Genomic DNA, 23,761 nt, shown 5'->3' with positions numbered 1-23,761 from the left:
TTAAGTCTGTTCTTACTTATTTAGTCATAGTTTTAATCAAAAAAGTTACTGCAGTTTGGAGGAAACGACCCTGGATAGAGTTAATAGGAAGAAATATGCGGATCTGGCCCATAGTGGGCTGTTCCCAAGGGGTCTACCTTCTGCCTCTTAAAGGAAATAAAGAAGATGGACTTCTGAGGGGGTAGAGTGGAACCCATAATCCAATTTCTGGTCTGAACAAGGATATCCTGCCTTAACCCTCGACATAATTGGCCTGCTAGTTAAACATTGATGCTCTAAAAAGAACTCGGTGTTCCAGTGACAATTGCAGCAGATGTGCCTCCGACCCTGGTGAAAACAAATTAAATTACAATTTTCAAGAATAAAAACAAAGAATATAACAGATTAATAATCTGTTTTAATCATAGCAGCCGCAATTTACAAGGAGTAATTGTGGTAAGATTGTTTCCCCAAGACCAGCAGGAAGGTGCAGCAGGTAATATCCTCGCCCATATCACAAGTCACAAAGCTTCGACCGCAGGCAGAACCTAAAAGTGCTTGAAAGTCAGCAATCTGGTAGAGAATATTGACCTGTTGGAGCAATGCAGCTGAACAATTCGAGAAGTGGGCAACCCCCAGAAGTAAATGTACAGAAGGAGTATATCAGAAGCGGACACCCACCCGGAAGAAAAACAAAGCACAGCTACCTGAAGTGTACAGCCATCTGTGAAGCTTAATTTATTTAGTGTGAAAAAGGCATGGGTACCTGAAGTGTACCGACACTGGGAGTGCTAATCGACTAAAGGACGATGGGTAACAACTGAATGTATGAGGAATGGGTGTCGGTAAAGGATACTGGAAGCACCTAATAACAAGCATTAAAAATGCAATAGGTCTCGCCTTTCATTAAGTTAAAGCCATTTGTGTTGCTATACAATACCATTGGCAAAGCAAATGGCTTTAACTTAATCAAAGGCGAGGCCTATTGCATTTTTAATGCTTGTTTTTATTAGTCGTCCAGCCAAGGATTACTAAGAGTAGCACTGGGACGTCTGACGCATCTAAGCCAAAGTTGAAAGGACGTTTAGATGCTGATGTGCCCAAATACAAAATAAACATTCAAAGTCAAAAATACATACAATCGGAACATTGAACATCAGAACAATGAGCAAGGGAAAGCTGGACATCATGAAAACAGAAATGTTTTGCATGAAGATCAACATACTCAGAATAAGAGAGCTGAAGTGGACTGGAAAGGGTACTTTTCTCAGGGGACCACAGAGCAGTGGCGGTTCCTCATAAAGGGCGAAGGAGCGTCACCCAGCAGGTAAACGTATATTGATAAAATTGTCGTTACCATTTTATTATATCTGTGTCGCTGACCCATGCTGTTCTACTGTCAGTGTTGGATTGGGGGTGGGGCTGATTCCCACTGATTGCAGGATGACTGTGTGCCACTGCCAGTGGGGAGTGTGCATGTCGGATTGGCAGGCTGTCTTGCAACGGCCAATCTGACTTCAGATCACAGCAATCCCAGTTATGCAAAACAGTCGAGGGATTACACGCATAGGCCCCTATCCTCCAAATGAGTGCTGGGTTAGCCTGCTCCAACCAATCCTGATATTTTTTTCATGATGAAAACAGCATGAGAGCAGCTCCATGATTGGTTAGGATCGCGTTGGCAAGTCAATCACCTTCCTTCCCTTTCCTGCTCACTCTCGGAACACAGAGCACACCTTCACTCTCATGATCTCAAGAGATACCATATGGAAGGCCAGCATCTGTAAGTCAAGTTTTTTGGTATCACACTGTACCTCGCAACTTTCAAATGTTGAGCATGATGAATATCCGAAAAATGAAGTGGTGATGATCGTAGAAACTGAAACTGCAAACAGGGTCATGGGGTATAATCCAAAGAATGAACGAATTATAGCTATTCGAATTCAAGCCCACTCAATAAACATCACCATCTTTCAAGTGTGTGCGCCTACAACAGATGCTGAAGAAGATGCTCAAGAAACATTCTACTCTGACCTACAACTAATTGAAGAAATGCCAAAGAAGGACACTATGCTCATCATTGGAGATTTCCACGCCGAGTTTGGAGGCAAAGAAGAATCTGGGATAGCTAAAAGAGAAGGATTTGGTGATCGAAATAAAGCAGGAACAGAATGATAGAATTCTGCCAAGAAAACTGGCTTTGTGTTATGAACATGTGGTTCAAAAAACCCAAAAGAAGACTGTACATGTGGACCTCGAGAGACAGGCAGCACCAAAACTATTACGACTACGTACTCTGCAGCAGAAGGTGGAAAAGCTCAGTACTGTCAGCAAAAACATGTCCTGGAACAGGTTGTGACACTGACCATGAACAGTTAATATCAAAGCTGAAGTCAAAGCTATAGAAAACCAAGAAGAAGGCCCCCAATGCCACGGAGCTACAGCCACATTTATAACAATGCATAAAGGCAGTCTGACATAATGGAAAGATTATTTACAAATTATTTCTTTCTGTAGTTTCAGGTCATCCGTCAGTTCTGTTATTGATAGCTTGGACTATTTTTTAAAAGACATCTTTGACTTCAGTGCAAGACCCGCAACATATCATTCTTTCACAGGTTCTCTTTCTGCTATCCAACCCGAGGTGTACAATGTTTTCAGTGCCGAACTTCAGCCTCTTGCTAGCACCCTAGTCTAATTAGCAGGCAGGGTACTTCCTGCTGACTTTACTCACATTTGATTTCTGTTTTTCTCCCGGCATCGTGTCTCCTAAGACTAAAGGCAGTCGACCCTGGAGCTTTGGCTCTGACAAGTACATACATTGGGTTTGGGTATCAGTGGCTATTTGAATTAAGTTACCATTTTCTAAGAGCTGTGTTTTACTGTGGATTTAGGGCATGGCATGCTTTCATGGCATCTATCCTAGGGTACGAATTGCTGCTCTGAGGCTGCCTGTGTGTTCTAGGGCAAGTGTTCTAGGATGTGGAGGATCTCTGGTAGAGTTTGCAATTTTTAATGTGGGTTGGCTGAGGGTATGGTGTTCTAGCTTTCTGGGATATCTTCTAGATTGCACTACTTCAGCTCTGAGGTGACTCGAGCATTTTGTGAAATCTAGACACTCACCACCATGAAAGCATAAACATACGTGCACAAACATTTAGACAGGTACATCCTTCAGGACCAACATTATTTTAGACATAACTAGTGCTCATATGCACCATAGTGCGCTATTACACTGCACCCAATTGTACATGTCGCTAAGATATGCGGGGCACAAATATCCACATAGTAGAAAAACACCAGAGGCCTAGACCATTTCTAATTTCTTAAAATAGGGTGTGTTACCTGACCAAGAGATGTTTGAGCAATTAGTAAGAGCCTTCCAGCATACCCCTATGACATGAAAATCATATACCCTCAGCTCACTGAGCATGATAGCACCACTCACAGGCTGGAGCAAACTAGTGTGAATATATCATCATAGGATGATTTAGACTCTGGTGTGTGATGGAAACCTTGGAATTGCATGTTGAGGTAACCCCTGACCACTGACAGTTCCACATGGATGCACCGTACAATTACCAGAAACATAATATAACATCTACTCGGGAGATTGTCTGTTATGTTACTCAATTTGAGTTCTTGAGATGTCTTTTATTCAATGGCACTCCATCTGAGAGGGGTGTCTATCAGGAAGAGATGTTTCTTTGATTATGTCACTCAAGTTTTGAAACATGTCCCTTTGAAACTGAAGCTCTGATGTTGCATAAGATTAACTGCATTCGTTTTTTAGATGTTTCTTACAGTGCAGTACATCTCTAAGTGGACATTGTTTTGGGTACGGCACCCATTTTCTGCGTTGCTGTCTCTTAGGGTATGCCATGCCTCTTTCGGATCTGTCTACTAGAGAACTGTGTACTAAGTATCAGAACTGCCTCTATTGTGGAACTCCAGCTATGCTCAGATGTCTCAAAGCATCATTCTTCATCTCTGTGAAATGTCCTTTAGAATATGGTGGTCCAGCTTTGGAAAATGTTTTTTTATATTACATGGAATATCTAGTCTGGGTATATATTTCAGGATATATGAGATATGGTACTCTATCCAGGTGGTTATCTCTTATGTTGCGGTACTGATTTTAGGGAATATTATGCTGTTGTGCTTCTGATCTGGGAGATTACTCTTGAGGCTAGAACCTCCAGCTCTGGTTGCTAATCCCCTCCCTGGTTATGGTACTTTAGCTCTAATTTGATACTGTTTACTGTGTTCTAGTGGATGCGTCTATGCTATGCTAGGTGTATTTAATAAGTATGGTGCTCCAACTCCACAGTGTTTCTCCTAGGAAATAGTACTCTACCTCTTTTAGGATAAGGTACTCGATCTCTGGAGGGATGTCCCTAAGGTATCCCAGCTCTGAGAGGATGTCTGTTAGGCTATGGTGATTCACATCTGGAGTGGTGTCTTTTAGACAATGCTTCTTGTCCTATGAAGGGTGGCCTCATGACAGCTTAGCTTTGCTTTGCTTTGCCACTTGCACATTGTTGCTAATTTGCCTTCTCAGAATAGCAAATCGAATGATAAATACAATGATCTCTGAGTTACTTAACTCAGCTAAGATTCTCAATTTCACTTACCTTTCCATGCATGAGTAAGCGGATTGTGAGGGTAACATTTAGGCCACCTTCTGACACTTTTGGTTCCATTCTAATGAAATTAAGATGGGAGGGATGAGTGGGACCAGCCAGGGGAGATGCACGACCTGTGGAGAGAAGATGTTTCTTTGTCACTATCACAGCTCAAAGGAAGGTAGGTGCAAGTTTTATGGAGCAACTCCAACAACAACTATTAAACACACTAAAAAAAAGAAAAATGTGAGATTAGCCTTGAAATACAGACATCAGATTAAGCTTACTTAAGAAAAAAAATAAAAACTCAATATCACACTGATTAGTCAAAATCGAACAACCCATTTGAAAGCCACCCTCAATACTCTGATACCTGCTGCTGGACACGCTTAGAAAAGGACATCAGAAGATTCCACCAAAATTTCCACCTTTGCCTGCTGCACCCATTTAGGGAATGAAAATCGCACTGGTAATTTCAGTATTAGCCACGACATATATATTTAGGAGAAAGCATCATAGAATGACAACTGTTATTCAAACTCAATGTACTCTATTCATACAGTAAAAGCAATTCATCAACTCAAATAAATAATAAATACATCTGCCTGATCACTCTGTAGTAATTCCATCACAGGAGAAAGTCACATTGAAAATTAAGCCATTGGAAACATAGTTAAGAACATGTACAGTTACAACAAGTAATAGTGTGTAAAGTGCAGAAGATTTCAGATTTAATTAGAAAAGATTGAAAAACATAGGGTAGGTTGCAGTGGAATGGTATAAACTTGATTGTGTATGTTGGTGATGCGCTAGTGGAGCTGCATGTGGGTCTGCAAATGGATGAGGTGGTCATGGATGTCTGTGGCATTCAAGAGTGGATGGAGCTACAACCTAAAGACAACAGTAGATAAGGATCTTCCTTAGATGACTCCTCGACGGAATCGAATGATAAAGGACCATCTTCATTTGCTGTGAATGTTTAACCTGGAAGGAAGCTCACACCGGGTGAGAGCAGATGAATGCTCTGGCTTCTTCAGAGAGGCTACAGAGCGAGGTCTTCTGATCCTGTGCTAAAATCTGCCATCAGGTCACAATAGGAGGAGGAACAAACCCTCTTTGTCAGCGCCTTCAAATGCATCACTGCAGATGCAAAGAAAGGCATTTGCGTTTCTTTGAAGATGCATATTTTGAGTTAAGGAGACTTAGGTGCTATATATGTTGGACTAAGATGTTAGCACAATGCTTAAAGAGTTTGGAGGAGACAATGTCGTTAGCTGTCCTAAAGGGTTGTGAGAATGGCTTTAGTGGAGATACTGGACATGGAGCGAGGGGTATCTTTTGGTCAGCAGTGGCTGTACCTGCTTGACAGGACTTCATTGTGGGGGGCTTTCAGATTGTCTTGCATATTGCCACATATTCTGGTGAGCTTACCTATAAATACATGGCACAGTCTTTTTAAGGTTTAGGAACACATTGGACGTATTGGCTGTAATGTGTACATAGCAGAGGCTATGGTCTGATGAACAATTCACAACAGTTCACAGAGGTCACCCTCTCCATCCAAATCAGCACCCTTTCCCAAGAAACTGGACAGCAAAAGTGAACCTATATTATGGAAAAACATAATAACGGCATAACTTGAAACTGGTTACAACTATTAATCTATGGCTTTTAACTTTTCTATTATTAGACTTATGCTCAGTTTTCCGATTTCATATTTTCTGCCAATATGTGTCGTACTACTTTTATTGCATAACTTGCTTCAGTTACCTATTATGCATTCTTCTTTACAAGACAGCAAGATTGTCAGGACAAGATAAATTTCCGGACTTAAAATATGTCTCTAAAATACCTCAAGGGCTGGTATTAGGTTATATTATGTTGTATGAGTGATTTGAATAGCGCTTCGTGTAATTTAAAGGTTTCCTTTAAGCACTGAAGAATTTGAGGGTACAGGAAAGATGGGCAAAAATGAAGCAGGGGAAAGCAAAGGAGGGAGAAAGATAAATGGGAATATGGAATAGAGGGAAGGAGTAAAAAGACACCGTGTGGTTCGAGTGGTTTTCTCATAAACAGTGATATCTCAACATAAGAAATAATAATACATTCATGGAAGCAGAACTTAGGAGTTTGACTAGCAGATAGGAAATGAGGTACTAAGAGAGGAGAAAAAGGTTGAATTCAGCTGATGAGAGTGAGGGTGAGATGGAACCAAGAGCACCAGAGAGTTAGAAATTGTGGTGGGCTACCCAAGAGAGTTTTGAGACAGTTCTCACTTTAGGGAGATGTTTGAATTGGGCTTGCTCAATAATCAATTAAGGAGATTCACTTCATGAATAACTGGGGAGTCTTTCATTTTTTAAATATTCACAATAGGGACATTCTGGAGTCCCTGAGTACTTTATGGCGATTAGTAGCATGGGCGTAAAAAAACTTGACGGGGGCCTCCTTGCAAGGTAGATGTAAGGCCCCCTTCAGGACTCAACCAGCGGCTCTCCGACCAGAGTACTGTGCTGAGGGGGCCCATGTAGCTTGGGGGCCCACGCCCCGCAGGGGCTGCAGAGGCCTGTGCTACGCCACTGATAGTAGGAACATATTGCAGTAACCCTATTACTAATGTTCCTGGAGTTTATCCCAGGACTGTCATGCCCCCCACCACCCGCTCCTGACACCAGCCGCCGCTGGAAATCACCCAGTATTTACTTTATGGTTTAAGGTACTGGATGACTGCATTTCATCATGGACAAATGTCATGGGCTTTTCTTTCACAAATCTTTGTTTTCGCATGTTAGTTCAATTGGGTGACGTGACCTGCACTTGTACTACAACTCCCAATATGCATATGGTTGTTAAACGAAACCCCAAAACATGAGCCATGCATCCTTGGTGACATGGAAGCAGTTGCTAACTTTACTCTTTAAAATTATCTGGCAATCTATATGGATTACATTTGAGAGAATTTGCTGGACTTTGTCCTTGTTCATATTGTGGCATGCTTGTGGATTCTCTCTGAACTCGCATTTATTTGACGGTGACAGGGAAGACGCTTAGTCCGCACTTCATGCAAATATGTGGAATGTAGGGGGGTTGTCAGTGCTCACATCATGGGTCGCCCCAGAAGGTTTCCCTATACTCACATTAATAGGATTCAAGAGGATTCTCGCAAAACTCACCTTATTGGAGCTCCTGGGGAAAGTCTCAAGACATACTGTACCCAGTTCTAAGGAGTCGTTTTCTACTCACATCATGGACTACTGAGGCCACCTTCCAGTCTTCCACATCATTGGTCTATGTGGCGGAAGTCTTTTGCTGTGTAGGGATTCAAGCGGAGCCTGTTGATACACCGATCAGGGGAACTCCATAGGAATATTTCGCAGGGGCAGCCTTTACCATGGCTGAGCTGGGCCCAGGCCAGGCCAATTTTCTGAGGGGGCGCATGGAGCTGTGTGAATTAAGGTTATGCCAACAGCATCGCCCTTCTCATCCTGCTCCAGCCTTGAACGTGTCCCCCCTACCTGTTTCTTTCTGTGTGATTTACCTGTTTTATTATCATATAGCGGGCGTTAGCCCCCTTCCTTGCAATTCTTTCATACTCTCGTGCCTGCTAGCACACATCAATAAATCATCATATGCTTGAGGCAGCAAAGCTCCCGTGAACTGGGGGAGGTCCTGGGATGTTGGTATTCAGGGGCCAGTCCCTGCTCATCCGAGCACTGACCAGTGAACACAAAAGGGCTCCCTGCTACCTCATTTAGTATACTATCAGTATCTCCAGCAAAGGCGCCAAATGTCTCTCCTCCCACGCGCAGGGCGCTATCTTAGCAAAGGCCTGCTCTGTGTTTCAGTCTTCTCATTGCGATGAACCTGTCTCTCAGCTTTGGAATTCGACGACGGACTCTCAGTCCTCACAGACTACGACAGCAGCCGAGTCTCGCGACGCGTCACTTTTGGAATGTTCCCGAACTTCTGAGTGATCGCGGTCTGCTGGCGCGAGGCACGACAAAGCTCCCACGGCCGGGGATCCCTATTATGTAAATGTTTCTGATAGATTGTGAAAGTGGGTCATTTGGTGGCCGAATGCTCGCGGCCTTCGCGTTTCTCGGAGTTATTACATTAAGCACGCTTCACGCTCCGGCGAGCACCCGAGGTACGGCCGCCCTCCGCGCTTTGTCCTTCGCTAGGTGAATCTGCTCCAAAGCCGCTCTGAGAGGAGGGTTGGGGCAGAGCAGAGGCGTCCCCTCTGTGCGTGAACGTGTGTCCCTGCTATTCTGGGGACCTTACTCTGTTCCTGGAAGGGACATTAACGCACACACTCACCCCACCCCCTACACAAAGCTGCTCAGACAGCAGGATATAAGCTGATGTACACATGGATTTTCCTCAGAATAATCATTGGTATTCTCAATGTCCACTCCCAAAACAAGTCTGTGTTCTCTGTTCCACTCTAATGGCATCGAAGAAGTTGTACATACCCATTGCAGCATTTTCAGGGGGTTTCACCCCCAAATTTTCCAATATGAATATGAGTGCCTGGTGTCCCCTCATTTTTATGATGCGAGGAGCTCCTCTCCCCATGCTTTTAAAGCACAGCCTAGTTAGGGTGACCTGGTGTTCCAGACTTGTCGGGATAGTCCCAGTTTTTCAGCAGGTGTCCGGCAGATTTCAGCAAATTTGTCTTGTGTCCCTGATTTTGGAGAGTATCTACTGAAAACAGTGGAAGGCAGATTTTTACGTGTTACAAAGTAGGGCAAGTTAGAAAATAATAGAAGAGGAGAAATGTAATTAGAAAGTATAACACTGGGTTTAAAAATTGCATTTTATGTATTTTCTTAGTACCTGGTCAGCATTTCTATGTTGATGAGCACTGGCATTCTGTGGTGCGCGGATAATATAACATTGTAATCCTTCTTTGGTAAATGTTCCGGGTTTTGTTTTTTAAATCTGGTCACCCTAAGTCTAGTGCTTCAAACAGCATAGGAGGACCTAGCTAACTGTTGTGCCTGACTAACAAGGCATGCAGGTGCTGCAGAAATGGTGTCTACAATGGGTCTCCTTCAAAACAGCAGCATAGTCTACCGCTCGCAGTCACTCCTGGTTGAGGGAGGACAGAGGCTCAACACACATTCACACACAGAAATGGCTGGGAGCAAGCAGGAGCCCTGAGAGATGCCACAGGTGAAAAAGCCTAGGAACCGAAAAAAAAAGATGGAGTGATTGTGGTCGAAAAGTACCTGCACTAATCTAACCCTATGGACCCGTAGAATTATCTCATAGACGTAGTCAAACAGAATAGCATGACCAAAATGTCAAACAGAGGTGAGATAACCGGCACAATCAGAGCGCTGGCACCACCCACTCTGTTAGCCTTCTAAATTGACCCAGAAGGGCAACCAGAGTTCATTGAGTGCCAAAAAGAGGCTCAAAAGAGACTATGAAGACAATTGCTGGTCTTCTGAAAGTCTTTGAACTGGGATTTGCAAAGAGCACCTGATACATCCTGATCAGAGCCAGTGAAAAGCTTTAAGAACTAACAGGGAAAACTACCAGAAGAGCAGGTCTCACTTTTTGTGTGTTTTTGAGATTCCAGAAAATTTCTTTAACTCTCACTGCAGGATTGACGGGTTCCATCGGTCTAAGTGTAGCATAGACCAATAGAGACACAATGTGGAGATGGACCGCTAGGTTTGTAGGAAAGAGGACTTCATGATTCACTTGCAAGAAGAAGAGAAGACTGATGTCCATTCCTTTTCTCTGAATGGCTATTCAAATACATTTCTCTCCTATCACTCCTTTAACCTCTTGTCACTTTCATGATTGGATCCATTAAAGATGGACTAAGAGTTCTTATCCATGGAACACTACATTATAACACAGTGAAACAGTGGCAACCACAGTATTGTTTAGCTCATTTAGTAGTCCAAAGGTTTCATTGGACTGCCCCACAATGCACTGCTTTCTCATTTCAGAGGGCAGGAGAGGAAGGAACGGACAGGCCAGATCAGACAACTGAAGCGTAGAATGCAGACCTCTCCGATAACTCACACTAGAATAAGGCCTGCAGTGGTTTGGAAGTAGCGGTCTTTCAGGCTCCACCATCTTTCCCACATGCCCAGGGTGATGATCGTCATTCACACAAATGCTTCTCGAGCTGTTTCTTGCATCCCCCGAGCGAGGGTGGGGAAGGAATAGTTCAGAAAATGGTGGTTTGAAGAATGAAAACTGACTTCTAATGTATATATTAAAAAGACGAATACTGCATGTGTTTTTAAAGGCTACGCCTGAGTTTCTGTGTGTGAATTCATAAGGGTTGACACAGTCTGCTCGAGCTCTCACAGATTATATATGATATCATCTGAACATCTATGCCCTTGACATCAAAGGAAGTTTAGTGCTATTTGTGTGTGTGCTTACGTAAACTATATATGGCACTGTATTTGTATTTACAGAGATTCTGATACTTCTGGTGCAATGTTATCATACCCAAAGTGTCATCTGATGAATCTCTATGTATTCTTAGTATGTAGGATGCTGTATATGTACACCATCAGCTTCTTGTATAAATAAATGTATACGGCAAAGGTGTCTCTGTAGTAAAGGTTGGCACCACGCTCCAGGGGAAGCCGCATTTTTGTTCCTTAATAATTTTTTATATCCTTTACAAATTAGTAACAGCTTGGGCTAACAGTTTTCAAAATTCAAGACAAATTTTGTGCCGATTAGACAAATGGTTCAAAGGTTAAATTGCAAGGGATTCCCAAAACGCCACATTTCAAATTAGTGCACATTTTCCCTATTGGACAATCTCTCTATAAATATACCAAAAAAGTTTGGATTGAAAGTTTATCAAATTTCAATGGCAGGACAACCTTTTTCCCATTTGGTGCCTTGGTTTTGTGAATTTTCATTTAATCTTTTATGGAGCTATAGCAACAATGTAACTGTGCATATGCACTAATGCAAAATACCTGAGTAAATAATTGTGATCAGCGGAAAAAAATAGATAATCGATCATGAAAACTAGAAAATACAAAAACAAAAAAAATATGTGCCTGGACCTTGACAAATCAATTGTACCAATCATTCAAAATATTTGGAGGAAATGTAAAACAAATAAAAAGAGGCACAGCGGACGACACATTGATGCATAAATGGGCAGACCATGCAAGGTGGTGAGATCCAGAACTGTGAAAGGATCTTTATCCCAACACGCGGCCTCCAGCCCAGTGAGGACCGTTGGGGTTCATAGCCAAACCCCGGCCCTCAAAGGATGGGGTGTTTACAACTGGAGACTCTTCCTGGTCCTACTGAGCAGTTAGAGAGGAAAGGATTCCCCCACAGCCATTTCAAAAGGTCCACGCCGACCTATCCCAAAGGTGGTGGGTTGGGGGGGTAATTATCCTCCTTTTGCTAGGCTTGCAGCAGGACAACACTTGATAATCACTCAGGCAACTATCTGCTATCCCAGTGTTATTTGAACCCCAAACCTTGCCTCAGAGCTGGGATTGTTTATACTCAACACATGAAGGACCAGGGTAGCTTGTAGCTGCTAAGACACAGGAGCAGCTGCCACCTACCCTGCTCCTCCTTGCCCTGCAGAATTGTGGGTGATAGAGAGGAATGGACAAGCTCACAGCGCACCTGTGCTGCCTTGCTAATGCGGATGTGCCACTGGTTAGTGTTAGCTGTTGTGGATTTTGGAAGTTTCTTCATCTTTGACTTCATTGTACACAGTTTATAAACCGCAAAATGATGGAAGTGTGTGTTGGTCCTGGCGCATTGCAAACTCACGCCCTGTAGTTCCCACACAACTGTTTAACTGACTGAGCAAAGAAGAGAGCTTTGGCTTGCCCAGCGGTAAGATGATGCTGTTGTTGGGGTGTTTCAAGGTCAGGGGATAGAATGATAGTGAGAATTGTCTTTTGAGGTTGCAGGAGGAAGACTGATGATTGCTCTTTGGGTGTATTGGTGTTAGGGAGCAGACAAGATGATGGTGGATATTGTCCTTGAGGAAAATTGAGTTGGGGAAAGGGAGGTAGGACTGTGTGACCCTGAAGCAACATGTATTGTGCCACAATCTACACAGTTTTACTGTTGTCACGTCAATCCTTTTAATATTTTCACACATCATACTCATAGCTTCCCTGCTGACAATGCAATCTGCATTCTTTTTCCGTGGTCTTTGGACTTCTCCTCATCATCGCTAGGGTGTTTGTGACAAGTTTGGTAGCTTGCAACACATGACCACAAATGGGCACACATGCCCAGTTTGTACATCAGGAGCTCCACTGGTTCAGTACAGACAGTAAAAAACGACTCTAAAGTAGACCATAGGCACCTTCCACTCTGTGGTGAAACGAAATATGTACCATGTAATGGAGAAGAGGCTCTGGAGAAGGAGTGGTGTGGAGAAGGATGGAGAGAGGATGGATGGATGCAAAGATGACTAGAGAGGAATATGGATGAAGGGGTGAATGAAGAGAAGGATGTATGCGGACAAGGATGGATGAGAGATGGATGTATACAAGAGCAGATGGGTGGAGATAACGACAGATCAAGTGATGAATGGAAGGAAGGAAAAAGATGGAGGATGTGAGGATGCACAGATGGAAAGGAGAAGTAAGGATGTATGGGCGCTCAGTGATATGGAAGAGTGGGTGGATAAAGAAAGGAAAGAAAATACCAGGATGGATTGGAGAAGGATTGGTGTATAAAAAGACAGACCCATAGAAGTAAGGATGTATGGATGGATGTAATAAGGCAGAAATTTGGAAGGAAAGGTAAAAATACAGCAAGGATGCGAAGAAGGAAGGTAAGAAAGATGGAAAAACGTCAGAAAGAAAGATGGAGAGAAGGAAGGAATAACAAAAGTCTCAAAGAAGGATGGCGAGAAGGAAGAAGGATTTTTCAGTTATTCAGAATTCCTTCGGAGGGAGCAGTACCACAAATGACTGCCGGCTTGCTTTCATCAACCACTCAATCAGTGCAACTTTGGATAAGGTTCAAACTGGGAGATATTACAGTTTTCTGGCTTCTCCCTTGATTGAATATGTGCCCGCTTGTGAATGGATGGGTATGAGTGAGTGTGTGTGTGCACTCGTGTGACCTGCCACACAGCTCTGGCACATTACCGGCAACCATTGGGAATCATGGAACATGGCAACAGGGAATACTCAGTCTCCTGTAGGGGAAGCAAATGAGAGCTACATATAGAGATCCAGCTGCCATAGAGTACTGTGGAACTATGCAATGCATGCACTCTTGTGTTGTAACACCTGCATCCTGCTTTGCATTCATTATAATAATGGTCCAACAATGGCATATCTAGAAAGGAAAGGGGGTGGGCTAGGGACACAAGCAGTCAACAATGGTGGCCTTGCCACAGTGACCCTATGTTGATAAACGTGTTTTTAGTAGTTTGTCTGTGATGTGCTATGGGGTGCACAGGTGCAGATGATGCATGGTGTGACCACAAGAGTGAATTTAAAAGTCACTTGTAGCATGGTTGTGTTCTGTCCTCATTCTAGCTGTGCTCTGCTTTACTAAGATTATTGCGGGTGGTAGTGGGTGTTCCTCTGTTCGGCCATGTGTACTAACTAGCTGCACCTTCCTTTTATTAGAACGACAACTTGTTCTTGCACTGACAGTGCGTAATAACTTTAAACAACTCATGCATGATCGTCATGTGACCTTCGGGCTGTAGGACTTCACTGTTAAGGTACGAGTGGTTGGCATGTGGTGAAATCACTGGGTACTGTGGGAATGCGATACCTCCCTAGTTTGTAAGACCCAGCTGTTCCTGATTGCTGAAATAAGATAATATCTCATGATGGAATATGCAAACGTCATCATTATGGCATCTCTGTAAATCGTGTGCTGTATCATGGAGTAACAGAAGGCCTGCTACATTTGTTTTTTTGGGGCGAGGGCATGAGTTGGACATTAAGAAAATAGCAACTGTACTAAATCTAGCATTCACTGCATTTTGAGGTCGAGCCTGGCCAGCGCATGCGCTGCTCTGCGAGGAAACCTGTATCGAGTATAGACCTGCCCACTCTTTGCTCATATTTGTCATTGGCTTTTGTGAATGTCCTTTGTAAATGCTGGCCTCTGATTCCTTAATAGGCTTGTTAGTCCCTCCTTAGTACTGCCTTCTCTTCATTTGTAACCTCCCATGAGGACTGGCCCTTATACTTCAGTTGTTACACGGTATGTCTTAGTTAGTCTATAAGCACTATTTTCTTTATTGAGTTTCTCCTACTGCAGGCATGACATGCTTTCCTGCAACATTCAGCATGCCATGCACACTTTCACTTTCCATGCATCCCAGGACAATGTTGGTTGTTTTTTTTAAATGAAATAGGTCTCAGATTTACAAGAGGTTGAACTATTGGCATTGGAAATGGCAATGTGTTTAATTTATGTGTTAATTATCAAAACAGATAAATAAAAGACATCGTCATTTACAATGCGAATAGCTTAAATTCTCGCAAATGCGAGGCCTATTGCATTACAAATGCTTGTTTTTATAGAACTTTAGTGGGAAACTGATGTGTGGGTTGTTGGATTTGGAATGTCCCCTGCATGGCTTAGAGGAGTGAGTACTCCAAACCTAAGTTCTCCGAAGCAAGATTCATAAACTTTCTGTGACTTTTGCTTCAGAGCCCATAGAATCATGTGTGTAGATTGAGGGCTTGTGAGAATGAACTGAGACCAAGCGCACTCATGTATTATTTGTGAACGACTAGTATCCTCTCACAGAACTGGTTAATACTGGAGGTGGTAGGAAGAGGTTATCATATTAATGGTGACAGGGTTTTACCATTACCTACATTGCTCCTGACTGTACCAATTACCTGGGTCCTTCTATTTGTTCATGTGATGCATGGGTGGTGCATGAATATTTGCTCTGAAAATGTGTGGCAAAATGAGGGAGAGAGAGAGAGGGAGGGAGTGAGAGAGAGAATGGAGAGAAACTAGAGGTGGTCTCTAGAACATTCACAAAAGCCTTGGCTGTACTAAAAGGAATAAGGGAGAGGAGAACCCATTGGAAATGTAAAGTCAGTGGGTCCCGTTCTGCTCCATCTTTTCCCAAAGGTGTGCACAGACAGGTTTTGTGGCTCAACCAGGTGCAGGTAGCACTTTTGGGCCATATGTCTTGCCGGCCCCTGTCAGAGAACACCACCTGGACAATTCTTCCTACAACTTTTACTGAGAAATGGCGTGTGGTTCATCAGCTAGGTGTGGGATGTAACCTACTCCCCTGAAACTGCACAAGCCACAGGATGTCAGACTGGGGGCATACACATTTATATTCTTCAAACCTGCTATAAATATGTGGTGGCATCCAGGGCCGGACTCTGAACTGAAAGCAGGCCTAGCAAATTTAGCCAGGCCAGCCCCATCTGGCGCATTGTGAGCGAGCGCAGCGAGTGAGCCCGACCACTAGTAGGGGGGTTTGGTGGAGTTTTCCCCTCAAGAACGTTTTGGAAAAAGACAGACCAAAATGGTGCATTTTACAGCACATTTTTCCTTACATATTTAATTGATTGTATCAACTTTCAAAGCACAGTAAATAGTAGATTATGACCTTAAAGAGCACCATGTTACCCACCCAGTCATATGTGTACCCATAGACATTCTTACATAGAGCATCAACAGTAGGCACGAGTAGTGAATCAAAGAGAACAAAGTAAAAGTGAGACCAGCCCCCAAATGGTGTTTAGCGAGCAAGCACAGTGAGCAACCACTACTGGGGGGAGTTCGGGGGGTTCTCCCCCCAAGAAAGTTTTGAAAACAGAAAGGCCAAAACAATGCATTTTTCAGCAAATGTTTCATTACAGATTAGATTGTATTCACTTTTAAAGCATAGTAAATGATTACCTTATGGAGAACCAGTATACCCAGTCATAAATTACAGACATTCCTACAGAGAACACTAAAAAATTAAATGTCACCTTGCACACAGTCAGTCATTAATCATGAGTAACAGGAAAGCTTCTGTTCCAGTCAGACCTTTTAATTGTGCCAGGCTCACGTGGGTCAGAAAGAGCCCATGAAGAGACTACCCCCTTGTACCAGCTGAAAGAGATTCCCAGTTCATGGTGAATTTGAAAGACTAAAATCTTTCAGAACTTTTATAGTCAATTCCGTGACTCCAATCACACCTGTGGTCTGAACATTAAGACATTACACTTAGTTCTCGAAACCATGTTCCCAAAATGTGAGATTGCGTGACCCGAGTAAGAAAGCTATTACTTAAGTAATGTAGGTGAGAAAAAAGGCAACTACAAAGTTCAGCCATTACACATAAGATAAAATAGAAGAGGGCGAGCCCTGACAAGTGAAACGGTTGTTCTCAGAATGGAGGGGTTTAGGAAACATCCAGATCATAGAAAATGGAATGTTATGCATACAGTACATTTAATTTTTACAACATAGCCAGCAGGATTACACCACACATAACTTTCCATTCAAGTTTTCAGACCATAATTCAATATGAACATGTTTCTACCTAATTTACCGAATGTCATGCTTTTCTGCTTCATACATCAGACTCGCTAAATTCCTTCCAACAGTCTTGCTTCTAATTGCTTTGATATATGGCTGTAGACAGTTTATTAAAAGTTCTGAGAGTGTTAAAACCCTCAATCCAATTATAAATTCAACTTAACTGCTATCAATACATTAGGACACACACATTTTCGCAAATCTGCCTTCTCCCAGGTTTCTGCCGGTGAAGTCCCTTAAGTGTCGGGTGAAGTCACAAGTAGCAGCTACTCCTCCGCTGAGATAGAGGACGCTCTCAAACTGGAGGAGCAATCCACTGACACTGCGCAGTACTGGGCCGGGGCCTATACTATAGGCCACGGCCCAATTTGCTTTTTAACCCCGGCCCGGCCGGCGGCCGCAAGAAGGATGGATGCCCATTACCTGATGCCACCACCACCCGAGTGGACGGACCACTGTCAACACGGAGACAGAAACAGACATTCACCGGCTGCGGGGGACCTGCGGGCAGCAGAGAGGAGACAGGGTAGAACTGAAGACAGCCTCAGGGGGCAAGCCAAACGCAAACTTTTAATTATGTAAGCCTCGCCCTGCCTCAATGCGCATGACAATTGCAGCCTCACCCTAAGACCACGCAGACACGGAGACATGATCTGAGGGCTCCGCAGGCTGCGCATCAGCACTGTGAGCCCTGCTTGCCTGCCTCGGAGGGCAATATGCCATAAATCAATGCATTATGCATGCCATGATGATTGGCCATGATGATAAATGTTATGCTACATGGATCGGATGCCACTGCCAATCTTTTAGGTCAGCCTGACGGAGTCACGGCCCTTAAATCGGCCCCACTCAGAGGTGGCAGGTTTTGCTGGGGTAGCCCCAGCAAAACAGGCACCCTCTGAGAAAACCGGCCCCCACACCATCCGGCTACTGAGGGATTGCCCGGTGCGCGTAATCACCTGTCCGGCCATGGTGGCATCTCCAGATCTCGCTGCTCACTGCCTGCTGGCCACGAGAGAGGGAAGGCGGAAATTCAGAGTTCCATGACTGGTGCTTTTATGCAGACAGCTCCATTTTCTGGTCACCAACAGAAGCTAAAAATGTGCCACAATCTTGCATGAAGCACTGCCGGGAGAAGGCTTGAAAAAAGGGACCATCATTGTGGAGAAGGGGATATGAGGTGCCACTGAAGCAAAACAATAACTAGAAGAGCAATGCACAGTCCAGTTGCTTAAGGAAATGAGGACCTGTGCAAGAACTGAGCAAGATCATTAAGCTCACATGGTGTGCAGAACTGTGAGGAGCTGTGCTATCTTTTGCAACCCTGCGTGTGCACCACTCGGCCTGTCCCTCAGTAGGGTCAAGACTAGGTAAGTGAGATAGGCCCTTTTAGACTGAGACTAGATGGAGTGCTGTTTCCCGAGAGCCATGACATGTGGGTAGGGGATTTAAACTTAACCAAGACATTGCTGCTGAAAATTCCAGAGACCGAGAAGAGGCCTACAGACTTGTTTTGATTGTCCCTGCATGACTTATTCAATGGCCTGGGGATGCTAATACAGTGACAACTGCATGGCATCTCTAGTCTCTTATAAAACTCCAGTAACAATCAACTGCAAATGACACAGAAATCAGGCTCATTTTGGTGGGTCCCTGATCATTTGGATGGGGGTTTCTGTTGGGCAATAGTGACTGCCTGTGGGGGGTCACCAACAACACCTGCATCAAAAATTGAGTAAACCGACTGCAACCAGCATTCCTCCAAGTCACCAAAGCCACTTTACTCTCCACTTCCCACTGCAGACTGCTTGCAATTGAAGATCACGGTCTACTTGTATGCGTATCGTTGGAGCGGTGGAGGTGGCTGAGACAGCAGCCATATGGACATCAATGCTCTGCTTCCCTGTGGATCACGGGTTAATGGGGTGTTCTTGTTACTCACTTTTGGAGCCAATAGTAAGTAAGGCACCAGGCATCAGTGGTAAAAGGCCCCAATTCACAGATAAGTGTCCAATTGCGCATATGTGCCCTAAAATCCCAGAACCAGTTCACCCACTGGCACAGGAATGTTGTACCATCATCCCTTTTATCTCTTTCAGCAATGCTCAGATGACAGGTTGATACTTTATGTTTGGCTTTAGGGCTGCAAATGTACTAATGGTGGCATTAATGGAGTCCATATGCATGTATTAATGGCATAATGGGGATTTGGTGTAGCCCAACAGAATGTCTTGTGGCTTCCTGCATGTTGTTTAGTGTGTGCTGGTGGTGGAACTATTTTACATTTGGGTTGTGCCTGACTGTAAGTGGAGTTTGTTGAAGTGCTGCTCGTATTGTAATCAGGTATGTTTGTTTATCTTTATTGTGTACGTTCAGGATTTATTTGCGCAAGTAATATATGCCTTTTAATGTATCCCCGCATATCTGACAGGGTGCGCAGCTGTGTGCTTTACAACGTTTTGGCTACCTCGATACTAATTTCCTTTTTTCCGTATGGTCATCATGTGTTTATGTTGGTGTGTGACTGATTGCATGGTTTGCGTGTAGAGAGGATCATGGCCAATTGATGACCACTTGGAGGGAAGAGACTTTCGGGGACCATTTTGCGTTTGAATGCTTGTTTCTGCGACATGTCGGTATTGCGAATTACAGTACAGACATATATAATGTAAACATCACATGCAAACTTACTGTTACCACAAAGGCTCACATTGCACGCTAAAATACCAATGTTCCCGTATGAGTGAATGCTTAGTGTACTGACAGTCATGGATGCTTCGGCCGTACTGCGATTCCCTAGACATCGGATGTATCTGCTTAAAGATTTATTATATCTCAGTACCATAAGAGTCAGAAATTCAAATTTCCCGTGCACCTGCAAAATTCTGAGAAGTTTGGTTACATATGAAAATTTGCAAAAAATGTTTTACTGCATTGATTCCCATAAAAGCTTCTTTTTACGGATATTTTTTGCTCAGTGATGTCGTGTTTGATATTTCTTTAGAACATTTCCCAAATTCAAGTAAGGGGCGAAGTAGGCAACTTTTTTTAATCCTTTTAAAGTTGTGCACATTTTGCACACTCCTGTCCGACTATGTGTGTTTTCGTGATGTTTTAGACTGTATGTCTGAATTGTCAGTGCACGTGTAACACTGTACATGTATGTGTGTTCACGAAAAAGGTATGGCATTGTTCATTAGAGTGAATACAGCATGGGTTGCAAGCTTGTATTTATATATTTTAAGTCAAATTTCACATCACATTATCTCCCACATTGTCTTAGTTATGAGAAAATAGGGTGATACCTTTGATTAAAAAAAAGTGTTAACTGTTCAAAAGATGCATTGTTCCATGCACATTCACTGGCACACAAACGCGAACGATGCTATAAATAATTTCTGAGCACATTACACATCTGCACGGTGACACTTTTACATTTAATTCTTGCAGAAGTGATTCTACAATGGTGAATGGTGAAAAGTAAAATACTTTTTTTATGTGTCATTACGCCACTGTTTGGCAATTCAAATTCATTTCAATTTTTTTATGGAATTCTCAAAGAATGCCAGGATAATATATACAAATGCCAACATTTAATTTCCTCTTAAACTTGCATTGAATCGAAAGATTTTTTTAAAGTAGAAGAACGTAAAAACAAATCAATGCCTGCCTTACAAATTGCGAGTCTTCTACCTAAATCAGGATTGCTAGCATGTATGAGTTTACCAGGATTGCTAACGTGTAAAATTTACAATTCACAATTTCCACTGGATGGAATATTCTGCATGTGGAACTTTAACGCAAATATTAATTTGCACATTATTGTTTCGTGTTTCTTCGTGAGGGAGATATTTTCCTTTTGAGAAATACCTTCCTCGGACTCCCATCAAATATGCGGTTGTTCCTGCGCAATGCCTGCTCTCGAAGCACACCTAGGGCCTCATTAGGATCCGCCACCCCCGAGGTGGAGGGACCGTCCGCAGGGGCAGCGGCGGTCCCTCCGTGCAAATCAGGATGTGACCGCCACCCTGGCGGTCACATCCCGTATCTGTAACCTTGCGGCGGGTGCTGCTTGAAGCAGCGTCCGCCGCAAGGTTAAAATTGCATGCTTTGCATATGCATGCACAAAGCGGCAGGCACCGCGCGGTGCCTGCCGCTTTGTGCATGCATATGCAGGGTGGTACCATAGGTACCCCCCATGTGCACCCCCACCCCCCAAAACCCTGGGGGCCTGCAACAGGCCCCCAGAAGCAAAGGTCCACATGCTTTTCCACAGCGGAAAATCTGCCGCAGAAAAGCATGTTTCCTCACCCTTCGTAATTTGGCTGGCGGTGTCTTGCAGACACTGCCACCAAATTGCGGACAACATCCCGAGGATCAGCGGCGGACGAACTTGCCGTCCGCCGCTGATCCCACCGCCATCCTAATGTGGCTAGTGGTGTTTTGGAGGTCCGCAGCGGTGAATCTGCATCATCCGGGCCGGCGGTGGCTTCCGCCGGCCCGGAGGAAGCGGATTCACCGCCATCCTAATCAAACCCTTAGTTCTGCCCTTGAAAACAGCAGGTTTGCAGACGGTTCCAGGTAAGAATACTACCTACAAGCGAACCGCAACTATGTACAAACGATAAGGTTTTGGTGTTCGTCTATCCTTGGATGTTCTATTATGCTCAACACCAGGAATGACATGTTGTCAAAAGAGCAAAAATGGCAAAAGAGTCAATACACAAAGAGCTTCTACTTAACAACTTGCAGGAAGTTGTCTCAAAAATGGGCTCACCTTTCTTCTACAGTGGCCAGCAGAGGCCATCGCTTCCAAGCCCTACTTTAACTAGTCTCATCATCCCTAGACCAACAATTTCTAAAATAAATGGAGGAGGAAAGAAGGAAGGTTATGATTTAACAATAAGCTGAGCTTGGGCATGATTACGCCTCATATGTCCTTAGAACTAGGCAATTGTCTATCATCTCCTGCCACTGAGCAAGTCAACACATCAAGCATGGGTAAGAGTGGCAGGAATCCTGTTAGCAGCAGCCCAGTTTCACATCTCTAAGAAGATGCCATTTGCTGATTTTCCAAGAGCAATTCAAAGAATTTTAATGAAGCTTGATGCCAGGGCGCTACAAGTCAGCTTGTATTTGGCGCACACATTTTCTTCCAAAAAAATGATGCAGAGATTTAGCCCACACAAAAATAATAATGATTTTTGTCCCCTTGCCAAAAGATTAATTATTCGTTTTTTAAAATAGACTACATTTGGAAGGAGTATGAAATTCCTTTTGCTTGCAGTCACATGGTTGGTGAATGTGGAGCGCTGCTAAGACCACTTAGATATACTTTGTAGAAGTAAGTTGATTATATTTGGAACAGTATAGTTTGGGTACATCATGTGTGACCTTGTCACCAAAATATTTAAAGTGGCTAATAGGCAGCGTGTTCTAGTGAGCATGTAAATGGCATTGTGGAGTTGTGCCCTGGCCACTTAATGAATGACAAAAATAAATTCGTGTGAACCTTAGCTTCAATGAGAATGTATCTTCCAAACTGGTTCCAAACAATTTCCTTGGCAACTTTACTTTAGTCATGAGTTCACTAAACCTGCTCCCTATCCAGTATCCATGGTGGACTGGGCAATGGTCAATGAACAGAAGGTTACATTGATTGCACTGGATGTGGAAAACATATCTGAATGGGTAGTGTGGTAACTCCTGGGGGAGACTTTGGGAAGATTAGGCTTACCTAGTGGTTTTATAACCTGAATTTAGGGGTCTCCAACCTTTTCTGTAATGCCAATTATGTCTAATGAAACTCATCGGGAGCCACCAATGTTACTGGTATGGTGATAGTGTCCACATCAGACAGTGTTACATCAGTAGCCACCATTTGCAAGGTTACTACCAGCGATCACCTCAGTGCATCAGGCATGGTTGTCAGGCTTTGTCAATATGGAATGCCTCTACATGGGTAATACATGAGAGCCATAGCAGAAACGCCTCTGGTGCTAAGGTAATAACCTTTGTAAAGTCACTTCAATACCACATGATTTTTCACTCAAATATCAGCTGAAAATATATTTAGGAAATGAAGCCATTTTCCTTCAAATATCAGTTCTGAGAAAAGCTCATCTTCATCTCAAATACACACACTCAATTTTGGTATAGATATATTAATTTAACCAAGCAAAAGTTCATAATTTCGTAAGGTTGGCTGCACACAGGCGAGCTACTTACAGGTAGCTGGAGAGCTACCAGCAGCTCACAAGCTACTCGCTGGAGAAGAAACACCAATGTGTGTGCATATGGTGATTAGCTCTCAGATGTTTCCATAATCTCCTGGAAAAGCTGACAGGCAAGCCCTTCATCCTCGGTCTTAATTTCTGTTTTGTTAGACCCCTATCTAGTAACTAGACAAGAAAAAAACATGTTATCATTGGAACTGTGAGAATGTCATCACCCTAAGTTCTTGACTTAGGCTGCTGTTGTTTTACTATATGTGTAGTAAAGTGCCCTTTTTGACATGTCAACCCCACTTTTTGCCTGGTATTTGGTGTGATTTCGAATGAAAGTGCTCTGGAATCCTTCTAGCTAGGTCCCCAGTGCAGATCTCTTTCCCAAAAACTTTGCGATTGTACCCCAATTAGCAATACATTTGG

The 23,761-nt window shown here is 43.5% G+C and overlaps 1 protein-coding gene across 1 annotated transcript in view; it reads right to left on the bottom strand.

Annotated features, from left to right (window-relative positions):
- The window catches only part of PCBP3 (poly(rC) binding protein 3), a 118,181-nt gene extending 113,499 nt beyond the window's left edge, over positions 1-4,682 (bottom strand). Inside the window, exon 1 of the mRNA XM_086958707.1 lies at positions 4,614-4,682. Coding sequence (XP_086814833.1) covers positions 4,614-4,682 — 69 coding nt within the window. The remainder of the gene's footprint in view (positions 1-4,613) is intronic.
- Between the last annotated feature and the right edge of the window lie 19,079 nt (positions 4,683-23,761).

Source organism: Lissotriton vulgaris, chromosome 2_1 (genome assembly GCF_964263255.1).
Source record: "Lissotriton vulgaris chromosome 2_1, aLisVul1.2, whole genome shotgun sequence".
Lineage (NCBI taxonomy): Eukaryota > Metazoa > Chordata > Amphibia > Caudata > Salamandridae > Lissotriton > Lissotriton vulgaris.
This window is presented reverse-complemented; position numbering and strand designations above follow the sequence as displayed.